The sequence below is a fragment of the Acyrthosiphon pisum genome, chromosome A2 (genome assembly GCF_005508785.2).
Source record: "Acyrthosiphon pisum isolate AL4f chromosome A2, pea_aphid_22Mar2018_4r6ur, whole genome shotgun sequence".
NCBI lineage: Eukaryota > Metazoa > Arthropoda > Insecta > Hemiptera > Aphididae > Acyrthosiphon > Acyrthosiphon pisum.
Window position 1 is genome coordinate 10347172 of NC_042495.1, and position 21509 is coordinate 10368680.

Consider the following 21509-nt stretch of genomic DNA (forward strand, 5'->3'; position numbering starts at 1 on the left):
TTTCGATATGTTTTTGATTATATTATTATACACGTGTACTTGCGTATAATAGTATGACCCTACTACCTATTATAGATATATAAAACAAGATATTGTAATGAATGAGTAGTTTGCATTTGGGTAATTTTGTAACACATTTAGGATAATAGATAGGGATATATTATTATACGTTTTTAGGGAACATTTTTAATATTGTATCTATTATTGCATTTATATAATATACGAAATCGTATACAAATCAAGTTTCATTCTCATTTAAACAGAATTACAGGAACTTTTAAAGTTACCTATTATTAAAAAAAAGATGTATTGCAAAAAAATATAATTTCAGTATATTGACCAATATAGTATAACAAATTAAAAAAAAAAATAGTGAATTTAATTTTTCACTATATTAAGTATATAATAATATTCTATTTAATAATGAAATTTCAATATTGTTAAAGGTTTTACATATATCCAACACTTAATTAACATTGAGGACTGAGAAGGTTACAAACTCATTACATAATACTCGCCCAAACAGCACAATTTATACATTTCACCGAAATGCAATTTTTAATTTTTATGAGCGTGAAAAAACGATTAGCCCAAATTCATTATGGTCATAATAATATACCTATGTTTATAATACAATATAAGTAGGTACGTGTAGGTACGCACAGGTGTATAGTTTATCAATATATATGCCTAGAACAATGGCGAACAACCATGATCTATCAGAATAATATAATAAAATTGTGATAAAAATATAAAAATATTGAAAATCGTGCGGGACGACCGTTTTCAGACAATTCGCTTTCTATACGCGTGTAAAAATATTATATTGTGTTGAAATGCGATCGTAAAATTTCGGGCAAAACTATATTTTCAATCTATCATAATACCTATACACGGGGAATATTGCCATCATGATTGACGACATTATAAAATACCTACGTGACAAAAATATTGGACCACCAAATGTAATCCATATTCGTCGACGTATGTTTTTAAATATAAATTATTATCTTTATTATATAGGTCAAAATAAATTAGTCTGTCAATGAATCACTCAATGCCCCGCATAGACAACGACTTTCTTATACAATTGTTATTATACACAGGTATATCTAAACCGAATAAGACGCCTTGTGATTATGAGGTTTTAAACAGTGTACACAAAATATATCATAATTATTATAGTTATCGCGTAAACCCATTCCATCTTATTTTACTCTGTTTATACCAACATAATATGGATACAATATGGATTGTCATTTTCTCGACGTATTTCATACGTACCATATATTATATAATATTATTATACGACGATAATAATGATCGTTGTTGGCCATTTCGAGTTTTCCCGGCATGGAAATCGTCGCTTCGCCGGTCGGGATGATATATCGCATAAATATTATGACTGTGTCCGCGTATGTCCGGCCAACTGTGCCAGACCACGCCGACCAAAACAATACGACCGACGGGCACCGGGTGCGACGGAATCATATGATATATCGTAGGACGTATCATTGAGATCGTTAAAATAATAATATGCATAATATTATGTGCATATAGTGATGCAGTCTCGTGCAGAGCGTTTCTCGCGGGAGCCGTTAAAACCCGTCGCCACCATCGGTAAATTATTATTATTCGCATATTATATTATACACAAACGTACTCGGCACGCGTACACAGAGCACATTACACCCTGCTAGCTGATACGGTATATTATGCAATTTGAGCGCAAATCGCCTACACGTGGTATATGCGGTATTATAAATATTATATATATAACCGCGAAATCACTGCAGCGGCGCCGAGGATATACCAGCTATACCGCGGGGGTCAAATTGTTTCGGCTGTCTGGATGGGAAAAAAATGATAACTTATATTTTATACTGATAATAGGGATAGCAGGTATATTAAATCGCGGTCATCTACGGTTTATCTTTAGATTTCCGTGGTATACTGGCATACATTACCTATATTGGTATATGAATATATGATTAGTGTGTATGAGAGTACGAAAATAGTGTATCAAGATATCTATCGTTTCGTCAATTCGTGTACACGGGACGTATATTATATAGGTACATGTATATTGTATAATATGCAATACCGAGGTTAATAAAGAAAAACCATCGGGTGGTAACTGGTAAGACAGTACACATATATATTATACACTCTCGATAGCCCGGCATCATATTATTATTGTCATCGCGTGAAAAATTCTTCGCCTCCGTCCGTATATACATATATATATATATATATATATATATGTGTGTGTGTAGGCACCTATTGGCTCGAGGTTTCCGAGACGAGTCCCCGGTCCCATTGTTTCGAAGGAGGAATCGAAGATATAATAATTCTCGTACGGATTATTACTATTATTATTATTATTATGTTACGTATATAATATATTATATATGACTCGACAAAATGTATACATCTGAGAAGTAAACAACAAACGTGTATATTATACCCGGGCCGATCGATTTGTGTTACTCTATAATAATGTATTATATTATAATCTATAATATATTATGATGTATATATTTAATCGCGAGTTAGGTATCTCGAAAAAAAAATGAATAAACGATCCCAATATAGATATATAGTTACGTAAGAGTCGTATTGTCCTATATAATAATATAATAATAATTATATATTATAATATTTGGTATCTATATATTAATATAAATGTGTTGTACCTACATTATATTATCTGTGACCCCCCGGTGCCGGTGGTGCGGTTCTCGAGGATTGCAGCGAGATTGTGAGCGATGTGAGGTACCAACACGCGACCTAATCTAATGAACTCATCGATGTCCGCTGAGGAAAATATACACTCAATATATTATTATTATTACTGTCGGTCTGTAGCAGGTACTCGTGTAATTTAATTAGCAAGGCATCTCACATTCGCTGTAGCAACAGTGAAATAATGGCGCGTATTTTATATTTTTTGTTGTTGTTTGAAGTTGTACCAAAAAATTAATAATAATACATAAAAAAATTAAATTGAAAACCTATTTAATATAGTTTATTCGAACAGATGTAACAATAATATTCATAATAACGAAGAGAAGTTGTTTTTTACACGCTCGAAATAATAATTATTTATTTTTTAATTCGGACGACCGCCGCCGACAAGTGGCGTCCGTTACACGAGAGAGTAGTCCGCGAGAGAGACGGACGGACGGTAAGATACAACCGAATATGTATATTTGCGTACGTAGCAAGACGACAACAACAGCTACGACGACGACAACGACCACTATTACCATGACCACGGTAATAATTACCATTTTTCAGTAAACACGTGCAATTATCGTGCCAAGCCGTGTATATATTACTGCGGCGGACGAGGCAGAGACGTCCGCGCGTAGTTCGTTTATATAATATTTTTTTTTTCGGTCGGACCTAGTTTAATTAGTGTATGGATTAATTAACGTTTGTCTAATACAAATGTCTATTAAAATGAAACGGAATGAAAAAACATAAAATTCGTGTTTTTATTATTATTATTATTATGATTGCTCTTCGCGTCCGACGTATAATAATAATATTATTATTATTATAACGTTTCCTCGGCGCATTCGTATGGGAATCGTATGATGCACACATTATATTATTATTATAACTCGCAAGTCGCAATTAAATTTATAATACGCGCACGCACGTTTTGTATGTTTCTCTCGAACGATTCGCCGCCCGCCGATGTCATTACAATAGAAAACGAATAGCAATAATAATAACGTTGGTACCTATAATATATATATGTTATACATATAAAGAGTAAGTATATAATACCTAGACACATTGTTGTTATTCGAGCAGACAATTTTTTTTTTTTTATTATTATTCTTTTTTAATTACGATTACTATTTATGTACACGCACACACACTCAACCGCGCGCGCTCACACACACACACACACGCGTCGTTACATACCGTAATTAAACAACGACTTGGACTCGCAATACGACGACGCGGTCTGTGAACTTGATATCTCTTTCTGCAAATATACTACTTTATATTATATATTATAATGTATACTACCTACTTAGTAGTGCTGCTCTCGTATATATAATATGTAACATATATAGGTACCCACTTCTGCTGCTTACCTATATTACAACTATATTGTGTGTAAATATTACTTTAAAGGTGAACGGTATTTTCACAACGTTATTATAGGTAACCCATAACACTTTTTCCATCAGACCTTGTATAATATTATGTCGTATATTATTGTTGAAAATTATTATTCTTTTTTTATCCGTTCGGAAACGTTAAAAAGCTCAATACGTATAAGACATACGTACACATGAGCGAGTTAAACATGACTGCTGTGTACACGCATAAGTTTGGTAAAGCGCATTGTATGCTATAAAATTATCCATTTAGTTGAAATCGCGGGTCAATATCTGGAGTACAAATATCTCAGCGTTTATAATGACCACGTAGACCGGTTAGTGCATATACGGATAGTTAGAATAAAATATTCAAAAACCAAAAGTTAATGCGATTAAAGAAAGTTCACAGTTTTGGATCACAAAATATACATAAATTATTATTACAAAAAAACTTAACCGTAAAATATTATATTATTGGGCCATCAGCGGTCACAGAGCTGATAACAATAAGCTTATAATTGATAAAATAAGTAAATATATAATTTAACATGGACGTAATATAGAATGAGGAGGCCTCCTACTGAAGGTAATTTGTCATGAAACATCAGTTAAATTTATAGCAAATATAATGATATTTTTCGGATGAAAGTTGGGACGACAATAGTTTTTTTGTAAGTGAATCATTTATTCACTTATATAACGGAGAGCTTTGCTAATTCAATGTTAGTGGGTAATTCTTAAATATGGTTGAAGAGTGGGGCTTTTGAGGTTGAAATGATCTGAAGGACTTTGGATTGGAATCGTTGGACACAGAGTATCAGGTCTAAACATTTTGACAGGTAAAAATAATTAAGTTAAAAAAATCACTATATATTTATTATGTATTTCAACAACTAAGAAATTGTTTTCAGCGCAAAACATAAAAGACGTAACATAAATTAAGTCGGGTCTGCCACAGTTAGATATAAAAGAAATTATGATTGACACTCAGTGGATTTAAAATACTTATATCACGTGTGAAAACCATATCTTAATAAAGAATGCTCAACTAGATTTTATCTGTTCAAATTCTTACTATATTACTATTAAAAATATACGATTCACCTATTCACTATTATTATTATAATTAGTCCACACCACGTGTCTTCGTTGAACAAAATCGTCCAAAACTGAATTAAATTTCACGGATCGCTAGCTACGCATTTTTATACATAAAATATAAACCAACATCACTTGTCTACAACATTGACCATTAAAGACGTAATTAATAAAATATCATTCGTAAACTTTGATCCAAATATGTAGAAAAATGTACTCAACCGAAAGGTTGGATAGTTTTACAAGTATATATATAATATAATACTAATGTAAATTGATCTTTAATTTATCGTTTTTTAAGTCTTAAAAGTGTAAATTAGATTGTTCTCGAATTAATTTCAATATAATTAATAATAATAATAATAATGTATAATATTATTATATAGATACAAGTCATATCCGGTCACTAATTACCACCTAGCATCCACCGAAATCAAGGTCCTTAACATTTAAGAAAGATATATATATTTTATTTAAACGCAACTAATATAATAATATATAGTTATAGTATACAGCTCGATACAGGGTTACATAATATGACGCCGGAATTAAACTTGTATGAATTATATTAAAAATAATATATTTTTTAGCAGTTAGAAACGATGTTCAAAGTCTGCAACGTGTACAATTTATCCGTTATTTTTTTTAAGTGTTTACGTACCCACATATCGGTACAGTGCTTCAAGCATATAATATTGCACACCAAACTGTTTAGTACATTGATATTGAACGATAGACAATATAAGAAATTACACAAAATTAACAAACTTTCTCTATTGTTATTTACTTAAAAATATTATATTAATAATCGTGTTGATATAATAGTATATTATAATATATAGTGTTACACAACGTCACAACATGAGAAAATATTTATCCATAAATGGTCGATGTTTTATTATACTAGACATATATATATATATATAATGTATATAGTTGAAAAACGAGCGGCTGTGCATGCCCCTAATTTATAAATAAAAAAAAAAACCATAATACTATATTATATTTGCACTATCGGGACAATCAATAATCGTTTAAAATTATTAAGCACGAAAAAAAGAATAGGATTTCATAAGTTTCAAAAGGGACGTCGAAATCTATGTACCTCCACGATATTATATTGTATACTGTATATATATTATATACATATATATATATATATATATATATATATATATATATACATATTAATAATATAATGTACCTATATTATTATTTAGGGGTAGCGGTGACACAACAAAATAAAAATAAAAATTACGTAATAAATTATACTATGATGATTTTTGGCTGAATAACGGTAAAAAAAAATTGGGATCGTCAAAATGTCCGTATATTATACATTATATAATAATATATATATATATATATGCATGTGAGCACGCAAAACTACACAGTATTATATTAGGTATATAACAACGTATATTGCGCAGCTGTTTTTTAATACTATCTCTGTATTTTTTATTTTTTTATTATTTTGCAACACAGTATAATGTGTATAATATTCCGCCCTGTGCACATCCCGACCATCATTCGTCGTGTGTGAACCACTCCCTCGTGCCACGCGATTTTTTGGCATACAACTGCCATATTCTACTTACGTATTGTATACCTACTAATATAATATATTATTTAGGTATTGGGTCTGTACCGCGACGCGCGGACCGCATATCGATTGATAATAATTCAAATGAAAGACGGGCGAGTATATACATAAAATATAATAATTTATATCATATAATACCATATTATTGCATGTATACCTATTTATATATAAATAACGCATCCCTTGTACAATGTACATGTACTATATTATATTTAAATGTTCATTATATTATGTATATCTATATCGTATGCATAGGATAATTATTATAAATTAAAATAACTACTGAAGAAGATATACACTGAAAAGTAAGTATATATTAAACTAATGGGTTCATATTGAAGTTGCTTTAGTGTAAATTTCAGTTGGGGATTTCGGATTTTGGGTTCAGAAAATATCGGGACGACGGTACACGTCCATATTAAAGATAGTCCGCCCAACAAAGCAGGATGACGATTGTAAAGAACACCTTGAATCGACAATAAATTAAAATACTGCAGATACCTTAAGTTCTACATACTAGATAACCCCGACAGCACTGTTACTGCAGAAAATATATACACTATGTTCCCTTATTTAGTTATAAGTAGATACATGGATAAAATAAAAAATGTTCACGCAATCATGTCTTACAATTGAAATATTGATATTTCTATTACATTTTTTTGTTCCAGTTTCGTACTAGTTGAATAAAAAACGATTTTGGTGATTCCTAAAAAAATAATCGAGGCCCGGTGCGAGTGCTCTTAAAACCGTCTGTCAAATACACGGCCATCAAAAAAATATAATATAATATACTGCACAGTGCACACGCGGTACAACGAGCGCAACTGCGTGTTCCCCGCGATTCGTAGGTACCTAAGTCGTATATATATGTATACAGAAATACATTGTTTAAATTAATATATATATATGTGTGGCATGTTGTTAATGTTTCCAAATATATATTTGTATATACGCGAATACGAGTGATGCGCGCGGTGCTTGTAACTGGGTTACGAGGGCGAGGGGGGATAAAAACGCTCGTCAGTGGCAGATCGATTTCCACGCGACCCCTCGCGTCTTATATAATGTATATGTTTATAACCCGACCGCGTGTATACGTTTATATATACATATACCTAGGTGTGTATATATATTGTGCACGATGCACCGCTGAGAGGACGACACCCCTTTGCGATATCTATATATTATATGTGTAGCGGACCCACATATATATATATACACTGCAGAGAGAAGAGCACGCATTATTATTTATAAATAATAATAATAATAATATTATATATTGTGCTCCACCATTTGTGCGCGAGTGCGCGTGTGTGTCTCTCTCTCAATTCGCATTGTTCCGCGGCCAGTCAGACGAGAAATACACATTTTGTTTTTTTATACGTTCCAACTGTGTTCGACGCGTCCTCGTTGCTACTGTCTGTATCTATGTGTGTGCGCACATCAAACGCATATAATATAATATTATAGTTTTTTTATTTTCAAAAGGTTTTTCGAACATGGCGGCCAATTTTTGTCTCCACACACTCACATTCACACAATAGGCACGGTAATCCGCTTTTGTGCAGTACATAATATAGAGGCGGAGACATTTCGGGGGGGGGGGGGAGGGCAAAGGAGGGGGACAACGCACCACATTTTATATTATTATATTATATATTATATTGTATATTATATCACTGCAGCCGCCTGTGACAAACATTATGTATGGCGATATTATTGTGTAAGTACCACATACATCGCGTTGTGATATTTCATTCGATTTCGATGAGCGTTTTTCGGCCATTTTATAATACACATTATGCATACATGAATATTATAATAGTCACAATAATGAGAGACTCATTTATCATGACGTCATGTGGATGTGTTATTTTTAAGACATTATCTTATTGTAGGTAGGTGTAAACACTAGAGTTAGAGAAGCAGAGAACAGAGCGAGTAAAATTTAATTACTCGACACTATACACTTTAATCTGGATGCGCATCTCTTTTGATTTGTGTAAAAAACAATGGCGTTCTTACAAACGGTAAAAACGATGAATTTTTTTAAAAGGCTTACAGTCACCCACTCCCTTAGCCATCAAGTAGCATTAACGTTTGAATAATCGGATCGTATGAGACATGTACAGCTGTATACCAAGTTTAATTTAACCCTTTTTGCAACCGGGCCGCCTTCGCCGAAGGGAACGCAGGGTCGCAGGATGCTCGTAAATGAGTCTGCCCGTTTGTTACTGTACATATAATATTATATACATAGGTACAATGGTATATACTATTTTACTATGTACATAATATAGACTAACAAAAATAAACGCAATAATCAAATCGTCTTTGGAGGCTTAATCGATTTATGACTACTCAAATCCCTGCACAACATATTACATAGCCGTCCAAAATAATTACAGTCGGCTCTCGGTAACTCGATCCTCGATGACTCAGAATAAAAACAATCCCTTCAAACTTTCTCATTGTCACAACTCATATTTTGTACTTCGTAAATTCAGTTATCCGAATGTGTTCATTCCCGTTGAACTATGAAGCGTCTACCCCAGGAGTGGACTGCAATTACAGTGTATATAATATTCTATTAGCATTATATAATAGAATATTATATACACAAGTAATCTCAGATACGGTATAAAAATTATTATTTATACACCTATATTGGTGAGTATTATACGCAGTTTTAATCCAACATACCTACCTAAATATTATCAAAATAATATTATTATATATCAGATATATATAGGTATAGATTGCACTATATAATACAATTATTGTTCAGCGTGCAATTATATTTATTGACAGGCACGCGCACTTCAAAACTTTGTGCAAGTATATAAAATATATTGTCTACACATCCGCACATGTATACACTATACAGTACATCTACATATTATACCATTATACCACCACTATATTATATTATGTACCTATACACGCATACACTCACACATGAGTATTTTTTTTTATATATTGTGTATTTGTGTATGTACAGAATATTATAATATGCGTTATATGCGTATATAGTTTTATAATGTAGTGAAAATCGTTTACAGAGCGATTGAAAAATTATGTTAGATTATTATACGTGTTAACGCTGTCAACCGTGTAAAATATATAATTCACTAGGTAGTCAAAACATTATTATCTATATACGTGAGTTACCTATGTTGGTATGTAAATGCGTACGCGAAAAACAGGATGTTTCGCAGTCATTGTATGGCGTATTATAATATATCGCACGCGCATTTCTAAAACCGATAAATTTTATTATGGAGTGTTTTGAAATTTGTATTTGTCAAAGGAAAAATAATAATAATAATAATAATCTAATGTTATAATCTTGTGACTATAATATAATAAAATACACATTGATAATACGCGTGACCGATTTCCGCGTAGGTAACGGTATGTATATATACATATCAGGTAGGTATATAATATGAATAGGTAAGCACGCAAATCGAAAATATTCTATATCCATTTAAACTGTCGATGGCGGCGACGGTGGCGGTGCAGTCTTTCAGGTACAATTTCCTGTAAACGATTTATAATATTTTATATTATAAGCGTCATCACCGCTTCTGTATAATATAATATATTACCTGTAGTATAATATACAACACGTATATACCTTCACATTATTTCTGTACGGTTTTCGCAAAAAAGAGATCATTGGAGAATGGAGATAAATAAGACTTAAGATAGTGAAACAAGCAATATCTGTAGGTATTATAAAGGATAACGGTATATTTGCATTCAGCAGTTTCAATATTGTATCTTAAGTTTTAATTGTAGAGTGAATTTACTTATATTTTATCAAACCTCAAAGCTTATGATCACATATTACGTTTTAAAAAATAAACAATATAATAGGTATTTAAAATAATATTTTAATTTTGAAGTGAAATATAGTGAAATATTGAAATGTAAAATTGCTCATACCTATCTCTGCTTAAAATTAAAATATCGAAACTAAATGGATGTGAAAAATCGAAAAAGGTCTTACCTTTAAGACTAATAATATAGGTAAATTCACTCTAATATTAGTATGCGCCGACAACAGAAAATAAATAGAACTCCTGAGCTAAAATTTTTTGTGTTTTATACGTTTATACATCATGTGCGGGTGTGGCGTTAACTTAAAAAAATGATAAACTGCATTATGTTATATGCCTAATTGTACATGGCGTAGATTTTACAATAATAGTTGATACAAAACTCGGGTTCGTTGCTATATAAATATGACGTGTTATCGTAATCCAGCGGCGGTGGCGAGAAAACGGGAGTGCGACGCGGCCTGGCGCTGCTCGCACAGCAATCGGACTGGAAATGAAAACGAGGAAAAACCACAGCCGGCGTGACGCTCGGGCCGAGTGCATTCGGAATGGAAATCTATATATATATGTGCGATATAATCGTACCGCGCCGCCGCGTGAAAGAGACACAGACTACTATTACACCGCTGCTGCTGCCGACTCTGACTCTCTCTTTATTTCTCTCTCTCTCTCTCTCTCTGTCTCGTGCCTTCTCTCTCGCCATTCATGCCGCCGAGCCGAATACTATTGCCCGCGTGTACGATTGTGTGCGTGCCGCGTAGTATTCGTCTGTCTGTCTGTCTGTTTGTCCGTCTGGCCGACCACCTGTTGGCCGCCGCGGTGTACGCCTCCGCTCGGGTTTTCCCACCGCGCCCGACATCGCATTGTCTCGCTCGCTCGCTCTCTCTCTCTCTCTCTCTCTCTCTTTCTGTGTCACTTGCTATATAATGTTATATATATATATATATTATATGTATATGTGTTGTTTGCTGTACCGCGTTTTCCATTCAATCGTTATACTCGCTAACCCGTCCATTCACAACGGGCGTAAACCGCGGTGCGCGCCAACCACCAGAGTTATGTAATAATAACATAATATACAAATTAGGTACCTATCCATCGCGGAAATTATTCACCATTATATCTATATAACGCCTATCTACAGAGTGCGGCTATAATATGTAGATTTTGTTGTGAACCTATGTGATATATACGTCACCGAAAATACTACCTTCAAAGTTCAAGTATAAATTGCACATCAAAAAGAGTATATTATTAAAAAGGAAAGCGTTCCTGGAATCAATCTATATAATCATTTTTTCGAGAAAAGGAGAAAGGAACGGATTCCATTAATTCTTAAAGCAACAGGAACGTGAATATTTTAATTCTTTTCCATCTCGCGATCTTGAAAGTTTGCAGGTTTAACACTTGAGATTTTAGAGCAAATAACTTGGTCTAATAAGTTTTTGATCTAATAGACGACTAGACGAGAAGTTTTCCGCATCCATCATTTTAATACGATTTGGTATTTACTTAGCTTTCTGTTGTTAGGGTTAGTTCAATTCTGATTAAGTTGATTATAATTATCAGAATAACCGTGATGGGTGCTGACTGTTGTCTGTTTTTAAATATTTATTTATACCTATTGATATTAGCTAATTATTTACCTACTTTAATACAAACTTTAAAGTAACTATATTTACATTGTTATAAACACTTACATTTTGTACGTTTAATCTATTTAATCTTATTTTGGGGGGGGGGGGGGGGGGGAATAAGTTCGTTTATTATAGGGATGAATTTCGAATTTTGATTAAAAACAATTAATGTTAACTAATAATTAATATGCGATTTTATGTCTCTAACAATCCGTTATTGGATATTATGTTAAATACTCCAAGCTAAGTTTTTGTACAAATATTAATCGCTTGTACTTATATTATTCTTAACATTCATATAGATAATTGTGTATAAGTAGCTAGGTAGGTAGGTATTAAAACTTCACAAACCTATACCTTAATATTATTGTTACAATTTATAGGTAGGTACCTATATATAATTTAAAATATCTATATCCTAGATACCTTATAATATACATCCTTCACAAACAATTAATATGCCTATATTGTAGGTATAACAATAACACAAATAATAGTATATTATAATAACATTATTAAAGTTAGTGTATAATAGATATATACTATAGTAATATACTACCAACAGGCAATGGTAGTAAACGTTTGGCATCAGGTCGATAAAACGATTCTTATACTGTGAGTAGGTAATAGAAATACCGCCTATATAGCATTAAAGATATTATATATTTTTAAGTGCAGTTTGTAACTTTATTAATATACCATGTACGTAAGTACATACCTTTACATACTTTTTTTTTTTTTTTTTTACTATTATTTGGAATATAGAAACTCTTTAATTAATAAAATATAACTATTCATGGAACCATAATTAAAAAGTAACAATTAATTAATAAATTGATTACAGTTTTACCGATATATAATAATATTTATATAAATAATATTTTTACGTATTGTACACTGACGTGCATTGTTCGTTATTTTATATTTTGTTTTCCATCATTTACAATAATAACTAATTAATAACGGCTGAACAGACTACACTTGAATGCGTTTTATAAAATCCCTCAGATTGGTTTCGAAAACATTAAAATCTAATAAAACCGTATTCTTGTTTAATTATTAATCCATTGTAATACCCGAATCACATTGTTATATTATATTATGGTCCATGGTATTACGCTGTACCAGATCCATAATATATATATATATAATATTTAAAATTCTTTCAGTTTAAAGTTGATTATTATATTGATTCGATATTTTCAAAAGTCGAAACGAAAATTAATAAATTATTTGACTATTACAATATAACATTGATGAAGCAAAACAAAAATAATTAAATTAAATACATATACTAATTTAATTTAAACGTTAATTATACACTTTTAATTTTTACCTAATTTGAGATAAACAATAAAGTATGTTATTTTTGTTATGTAATTATAGGTAGGGGCTGCCATCGTTTTACAAGGAATCATTTTTTAGGTTTATATTTTAATTTAACTAAATATTAATTGTGCATATATTGCATATTAGGTATATAGAAATAATAATAAATAAGCTCGCCGGAAACCGTTTACCGTTAATCATATTAGATCAAGACATCTACATGCGTACCTATATTTTTAATAATAATAACAATAAAAAATATGTGAATCAAAATATTATGTTTCACTGTTGCGATATATACCCAATCAAACCATTATACCTAATATAATATTTGGTGTAAGTATTCAATATTATAAATCACAACCCATGTTCCTACCAAACTACTTAATGCGCAGAAAACAATGTGCCTGTCTATACTATATTATCGACGCGTCGTCGTCGTTTAAAAAGAAGCGGCTTACAAGAAGAAGAAAAATATCGTATTTCTGTGATCATCGAAACGTTACACCGGCTGTTTGTAACGGGCATACGCGTCTTAAACAGTCTTTGTTGCGTCCGGTAAAAAAGTGGTAGAACCTATATATAGGTATAATATAATATAACATTATGAACCCACAGCAGTGTACACACGTGCGTAGGAGCACCGTTCATGAATAGGTTATAATAATATTATATAATATTATAATATGTACGATAATAACAAGGTACTTAATCACCAATAATAATAATTAGTCCGGCACAAATTAGTCTTGAAATTGTCGCGTCTTTAGAAGACTGCAGTAAAATTATCATCATAGTAATGTATTATTTATTATTATTTACTGTATAGATACTGAAATGTATTTAAATAAATGTGTGTATGGACATAATTGACATTAGCAAATAAGGCGCACAATGACTATGATTTAAAATGTGTATAATATGTATGCATAAGTTAATAAATGAAATATAGTCGACTGTTCAGAATTTTTAGAAAAATTGTGCCGAAAGTCGATGTTTTTAATGGCTTCGCAGCTTAAATACCCTGCGAATGCATTTTGTAAGATCTTAAAATCGCGTGATTACCTATATGTTAAATATAGGTAGTTCTAAAACCGCGGTATGTTGAAGGTCTTGCAGAAAAGTTCAAAACTTCTATTTCAGGCTTATTATATTATCGTAATATTATATGTTGTATTGTATCTTATATTGTATGACATATAGGTATTCTAATATGTTCTAATGGAGTTAAAGTTGTATGTAATTCAAAATTTTTAAATAGTACAATATATGCATATACTTTTACCCTTCGGATTGTTAATAAATAAATAACAATAAGGGTAGTATAGTCTCCGGAAGAGTTTTTACATTATATCCGATCGGGGCGAGCTGCTGATTTACCTATACATACTATCAGTGGCGTATTTACGGGGGAGATCAAGGGGATCAACCCCCTATAGGCTGTATATATAATATACAAAAGTTTTCGGAGTCCTAACTTAAAGCCTCTATCTTTAAAGGCGGGGATATTAGATAAAACCATATTCCCCCAAGGCAAAAACCTAAATACAACACTGCATATTAGGTATATACGTAAACCCGTGTAAAGTCATATACATATATAGGTAATAGTACCTACATAATATTGTAATATATATTTCATCAATCGTCGTCTGCACACAACTATTTTATAATATACATACAATGTAGGTATAGGCACATACCAGATATAGGTACCTGACCCGTACCTACTTGCGTTAAATTATTGCACGCGTAAAATCGTTTAAGACAAGTCTACTATACTCAGACGTTCGTTAAAATGCACCGAAACGACGCGCCACGATGATGCGTTTCAATCGTCGTTGGAGAGTATGACGCATATATGAACTTCAACAAAATATAATAATAATATTATGTAAACTGAAACTCGTGACTGTGAAACGGGTCTTATTATACCTAAGCGAGTATACTCGCTATAATATACTATAATAAATTATAATTTATTAGATAATATTATATATCATTATGATTATTATAATTGTCACTTCCACATAGATAAATAGAACAACTAGATAGCCGACTACAACTACGCACAGCTTACAGCCATGCAATGTTTTGAAGTTGTTGTCGCCATGTGTCTAAACGGAAATGTTTACATTTTATCATATTTATAACTGTTATCGTATAAAAGTTTAGGCTGTTTAGACATATAACGGATCTATCGCAGACGCGGCTTCAATAACCAATTATAGTCGGCTATCTAGTTGTTCTATTGTCTATGCATCCGATGCACATATAGGTACTCTGAATATAGGTATATACGTAAGTGCTGATACATCAAAATATAGGTAGGTAAGCAGAGTTATAAGATTATTACAATAAACGTAGATACTTATGTGCAAAATGATTATATAGGTAGGTACGTATAATATTTTAACGACCCATGTAAAAAATTAATCGCGCGTTATTAATTTTTACCTTGAGATCATGATGTCTAGCAATGGCAAAACCATCGCTGCAAAGTGAATTCGACTACAAAATAATATATCTAGGTGGCCATTGTTACAGAGAACTTATCATAAAACACATTAAGCGTTACCGTTTATAGGTAGGTAGGTATAGTATAGGTGTATATACATAGTAGTGTATGATAATAGTTCATATAGTTGACTGATTGATAATTAAAACTATACAGGTACCTACCTAATATATCTAAACACTACAAGCTTACTATATACCTTTACATACTGCACGCACCGTCTACACATTAGGTCATCTATAGGTATACTATATTATGTACATTGTATATATCTATATATTATATATTATACAGACTCGCGTTTCAATATTTAAAACTGAAATTTTGTTGTATTTTTTAATTTTTTTTAATTTTGTGTGTACGGTTAAATGTTAATACTTAAACACATTATGGTTCATTTAAAAATGACATTTTAATCGACAATCAATAATTACACACTAATTACACACTTCCAAGTTGAAAGTTCTAACGATATAATAACTATTACAAATTTAGACACATACTTGAATAGTTTATAAAAATGAACTAGTATTCTATTAAAAATGCATATATATATATTAAATATAGGTTAACCTACAACCTATAATGTTATATATGTTATGCGTTGTCATTAATGATACCGGCAATAATCTTTAATCTTTAATATATAATATATTATGTTCAATATAATTTATAATTTACTATAGACATCAAACGGATATTAAGCTAAACAATTATTAAGGAGACGTAACATTATATATTTTGGTTAACATAGTAAATATGTTATATAACATCAGGACAATTAACATATATTTTTTTTATGATTTATCAATTCAACAATACAATACACATAAAGAAAGAACGCTGATAATTGTAATTAAGTAACTATAATATTATATTCTATGCAGGAACTCATATAATAACGTTTAAACTAATCGATTTTTAATTTAATATTTTATTGGTCGGTACAGATCATAATGCGTATCTATATATGCGGCTATATGAAAAATCGAAATGAAAAAATAATTTTGGTATATATGTTGAAACGGTTAACGGAAGTAATTGTTTATTTTTTTAGGAATAGGTATATATTATGTAGAGTTACCTACCTATGTACACTATAGGTACACTCGTGAAAAATGAATGAAAGAAAAACAAAACTTTATAACCCGAGTGGAGTATATATAGTCGTCGTTAGCATTAATTTATTTTTATATATAGTTATGTTATTGCAACAAAATACTAGTAAAATAATAACAACCATTTGGACAGTCTTCGTGCAGTAGGTACATATTATATGTACAGTGGAAGTCGAATATAATATAGTAAGTATATAATACAGGAACCATGCCACCTTGTAAGGGTGGGCACAATGTCCCTAGGATTTATATATTTGCCCCGCGCCTTTTGCTTAATTGATCTATAGCATGCGCTCGTCGATCGCGTGATCCAGCGCAATTTTATTGTAATTCATATACGCGCGCGCACACACATACTATTATATATATACTTTTCCTCCCCGATGTAGTTAATACATATAATATTATATGTATATATGGTATTGTATATTTTATTCTTTTGTAACAATATATGTATTTCTCTACGGGCAAATAACCCTTTCGGCTGTTATTTCCCCCTTATATTGTGCAACAGCGACCCCATATTGTGGCAGTGTGTATACCTATATAATATTATAGATGTAGGTAGTACGCTACATTTACCTATATCTACTAGGCCACTCGACATTTTTCTATAGGTAGGTATATATTATATAAGCTCCACCGAACACTCCCGCGTTAGCATATATATATACCGACATGATATTCCTATACAATGTATCTATGTGTATTTTTTTTATTTTTAATACCCATATATCTATTTATACTCATATTTTTTTTTTACAATCAGAACTATACTATATATGGGTTGTGGGTATACCTACCAATATATTATACTTTGTTTGATTTGTTCATTCCACGTTTGCGGTGGGTACGATTTATACTATAATTTATACATATATATTTACGCCTATGATTGAGCTGCACACGACTTATCACGTTAAAATCCTTATTATATACTCTTATTATACACATCCAGAATAACTAAAAAATAATGATAATATTAAGTTTAGAAAAATCATACAGTACGAATGCTAACTGCAATTCTACCTATAAATTCATGTATGAACAACTTCAGTGCGCGATGAACGCTTAAATAATATAATATAATATGTTTAATCCTACACGCATCTGCATCTATATGAAAATGTATATGACTTTTTTTTCCAATATAATTATGCACCCAACCCATATTGAAATGTAATATTATACAGCTGATTTGCGTACCTATACCTAACAATATATTTTATCGAAATAAATGTGATTTTAACTCTATGGAGGTACCCCTGTACCTTTACATGTATATGGAATCTATATATATAGTGATTGTACACGTGCGATTTGAATAAGTGAAAATAAATGGGACGAATACGATTTGCGGACGATGTTTCCGTTCGGGTGTAATAAAATCTGTCACGAGTTTTATAAATGCGATTGTCGTCGGGGTTTGTCTGTAAATGCAACACGTGTTTTTCAACCCCCAAAAGCTGCTCTTCTACAGTGCATTAAAGGGGGAAAATCGTCGGCGCGTATATTATTTACACGAGAAAACGGTGGGTAATTCTATATGCGATGAGCTTTTACGATTATTATTCGTATCGTTTTCCGCTCTTGCTGGTAAATAATATATCTATATACATAATATAAGAAGTCGTTATTGTATTACATTTATAGATAGTTTTAAAACAGTCAATTACGGGGTTACGTGTATATTAGGTGTATACGCCTAAACCGAGCCGGGTGTTTATACCCAGTAATAATTTTCGAAAGCGTTGCACGAAGATTTATACATATGTCCATCTACATAATGTATAGGTATCATAATACTTTTATGTGTATATATAATATTATATAGGAACTCGTGTCGTGCACAGGAAACGCAATTTGTCCGCCTCGCGCCTTTTGGATTCATTTATGCCTATAATATAGATAATGGAAAATTATAGGGTTGCGCCCTATGAGAAATTAGAGGTATTGACCGGAAAGAATAAGCAGGGGTCAAATTTTAAGAATCCGCCCACAATACTTTTTATATAAATGTAATATATATATGTACATGTACGGGCTTCGCAAAGGCGAACGCGTTAAAGTCCTCTATATAAATTCGCACGTGGAACACAAATATACGTCATAAAATACGAATACCTAATGATAGTATTTACATATTATAGTATATAAGTCCACAAAATTTCCCCAAATTCACCTATACAACTTTGAATTCACCTAAATGGTAAATATAGGCACCTAAATTGTCGTCACCGCCAATAGAGTTAGAAATATTATATAACATAACATTGCGATTTAGGTGTAATATAATAATATAATATATTATAATCATAAAGTTCTTACCTGGCGGTTGTGCAGTCTCTGTACAGCGTGTCGAAGTCCTTACACGAGAGCAGCTTGCACCTGTTCACGCCCGGCTGAATGGCGCCCATGCCGCGGAGTATGCGTACCTGTTCGACGTTGCACACAAGCGGTACGATGTCGAGGCGCTTGAGCTTGGTGTAAACGGTATGCAGGCCGCCGACCAAGTGCTTGAGGAACAACTCGAACGCCTGCGGCAAGCACAGCATCGTGTCGCCGGCTATCATGAACGCGGCCACTTTCTGGCCACGGTACTCGACCAACTTGCACTCGTTGGCGGCCGGGTCAGTGCTGCTGATCGGCGGTGGGCTGTTGTACGACCGCGGCGGGTGTTGCTGCTGCTGTTGCAATGACGGGTGTTGCTGTTGCTGTTGCTGCTGCTGCTGCTGCTGTTGCTGCTGGTGGTGATGTGCCATAGCCATCAGGTCGAGCGGCGAAGAGTGGTGTACCAGCGAGTTGAACAGTCCCATCGGTATGCGGGACGCCAGCGAGCTCATCGACGATACCGGAGCCGGCACCACCGGCGAAGACGTCTGCGCCACCGGCGGGCTGAGGCCTCGTGTCGGCGTGATGATGGGATGGTGCTGTGATGTGTTGATGAGGCTCATCATCGGACTGTTTCCCCGCTCGTCCCTTGGACTGCCGTCCTTGTTGCCACCCACGCTGCTGCCACCACCCACTGACGACGGGCCCGTAGCCGGTTGCTGCTGCATTTGCTGCATTTGCTGTTGCTGTAGCTGCTGTTGGGACGACGTGGACGACGGTGGCGGCGGACTGGTCGAGACGTTGCTGCTGCGGTCGCTGCCGGAGCCGGTAGACTCCGCGCCAGCGTTGGACGAATCCATGATCATGGTGCAGACGATATTATACTATAATGTGCCGATAATATACGCGAATGATGGGGGTCGAAACGAATCGCGTTGATATAACCGCGTGCTGCTGCCGAACACCGCGATCGGTGAAATACCGATTATATGCCTACGATCGCGATACGCGCGTACCTATACGACGCGTAATGTACATAAAAAAATATAAATAAACGCACTGCAACGGTCGCAATATTATACTGGAATAAATCACTGCACTCGCGCGGGTGCGGGGAACCGGATACGGCGGTCGATTTCCGGATCGAGTCGATAATAGCTGCAATATACAGATACCGTCGACATGCGCGGAAAAACGGAGAAAAAAATATATATATATCGACGAACACCCAAACGATTATACCTGCAGCGGCGGCAGTGCGGCTCGGCTTCCGGTAACTCACGCAGATCACTCGGACACACACGCGACAATGCGCGGAAATTATCGTGACGTACAATACGCGACGTGTTATATACGTGTTTGTGTGTATAGTCGCGCGTACAACGATACTAATATTATTATAACTGTTTGCGTGGTGTGCCGGGCGACGGGTTTGCGACCGGGCGGCGGTACGGTTGGAACGCGACTGTTGCGGGCGCGGCCGTCTGCGGCGGTGTTCGGCGGCTCCTGCTGCTGCTGCTGCTGCTGCTGCTACCGCCGTGGCCGTCGCGTTGGCCGCGGCGTTCGCGCTTGCCGAATTTCTCCCACCGCGCCGGCCGCGCGCCATTGGCCGTCCGCAGCCGCGACGGCACCGCCCACCGGCGCTGAACCCCGTCCCGCGCGGCCGGCGCCCAGGAGCTCCGCCCCCGTCCGCCACCGCTGGAGTGATACGGCGGCGGCGGCGGCGGCAGCGACGACGACGACGACGACGACGACTCTGACTGTCTCCACTCCGCACGTCGCGCGCACACACAAACACACAAACCCGTACACACCCGTGTGATGCATAATATTTCTTCGTTTTTATGATTATTATTATTATTATTACTATTTTTTCCCCCATTTTTCCATTTGCTGCGCCGCT

At 33.9% G+C, this 21509-nt stretch overlaps 1 protein-coding gene across 1 annotated transcript in view; it reads right to left on the reverse strand.

Moving 5' to 3' along the window:
• Positions 1 to 21135, reverse strand: part of LOC100167680 (dachshund homolog 2) — a 130763-nt gene extending 109628 nt beyond the window's left edge. The window contains exon 1 of the mRNA XM_001945011.5: positions 19604 to 21135. Coding sequence (XP_001945046.2) covers positions 19604 to 20472 — 869 coding nt within the window. The 5' untranslated portion in view covers positions 20473 to 21135. The remainder of the gene's footprint in view (positions 1 to 19603) is intronic.
• Between the last annotated feature and the right edge of the window lie 374 nt (positions 21136 to 21509).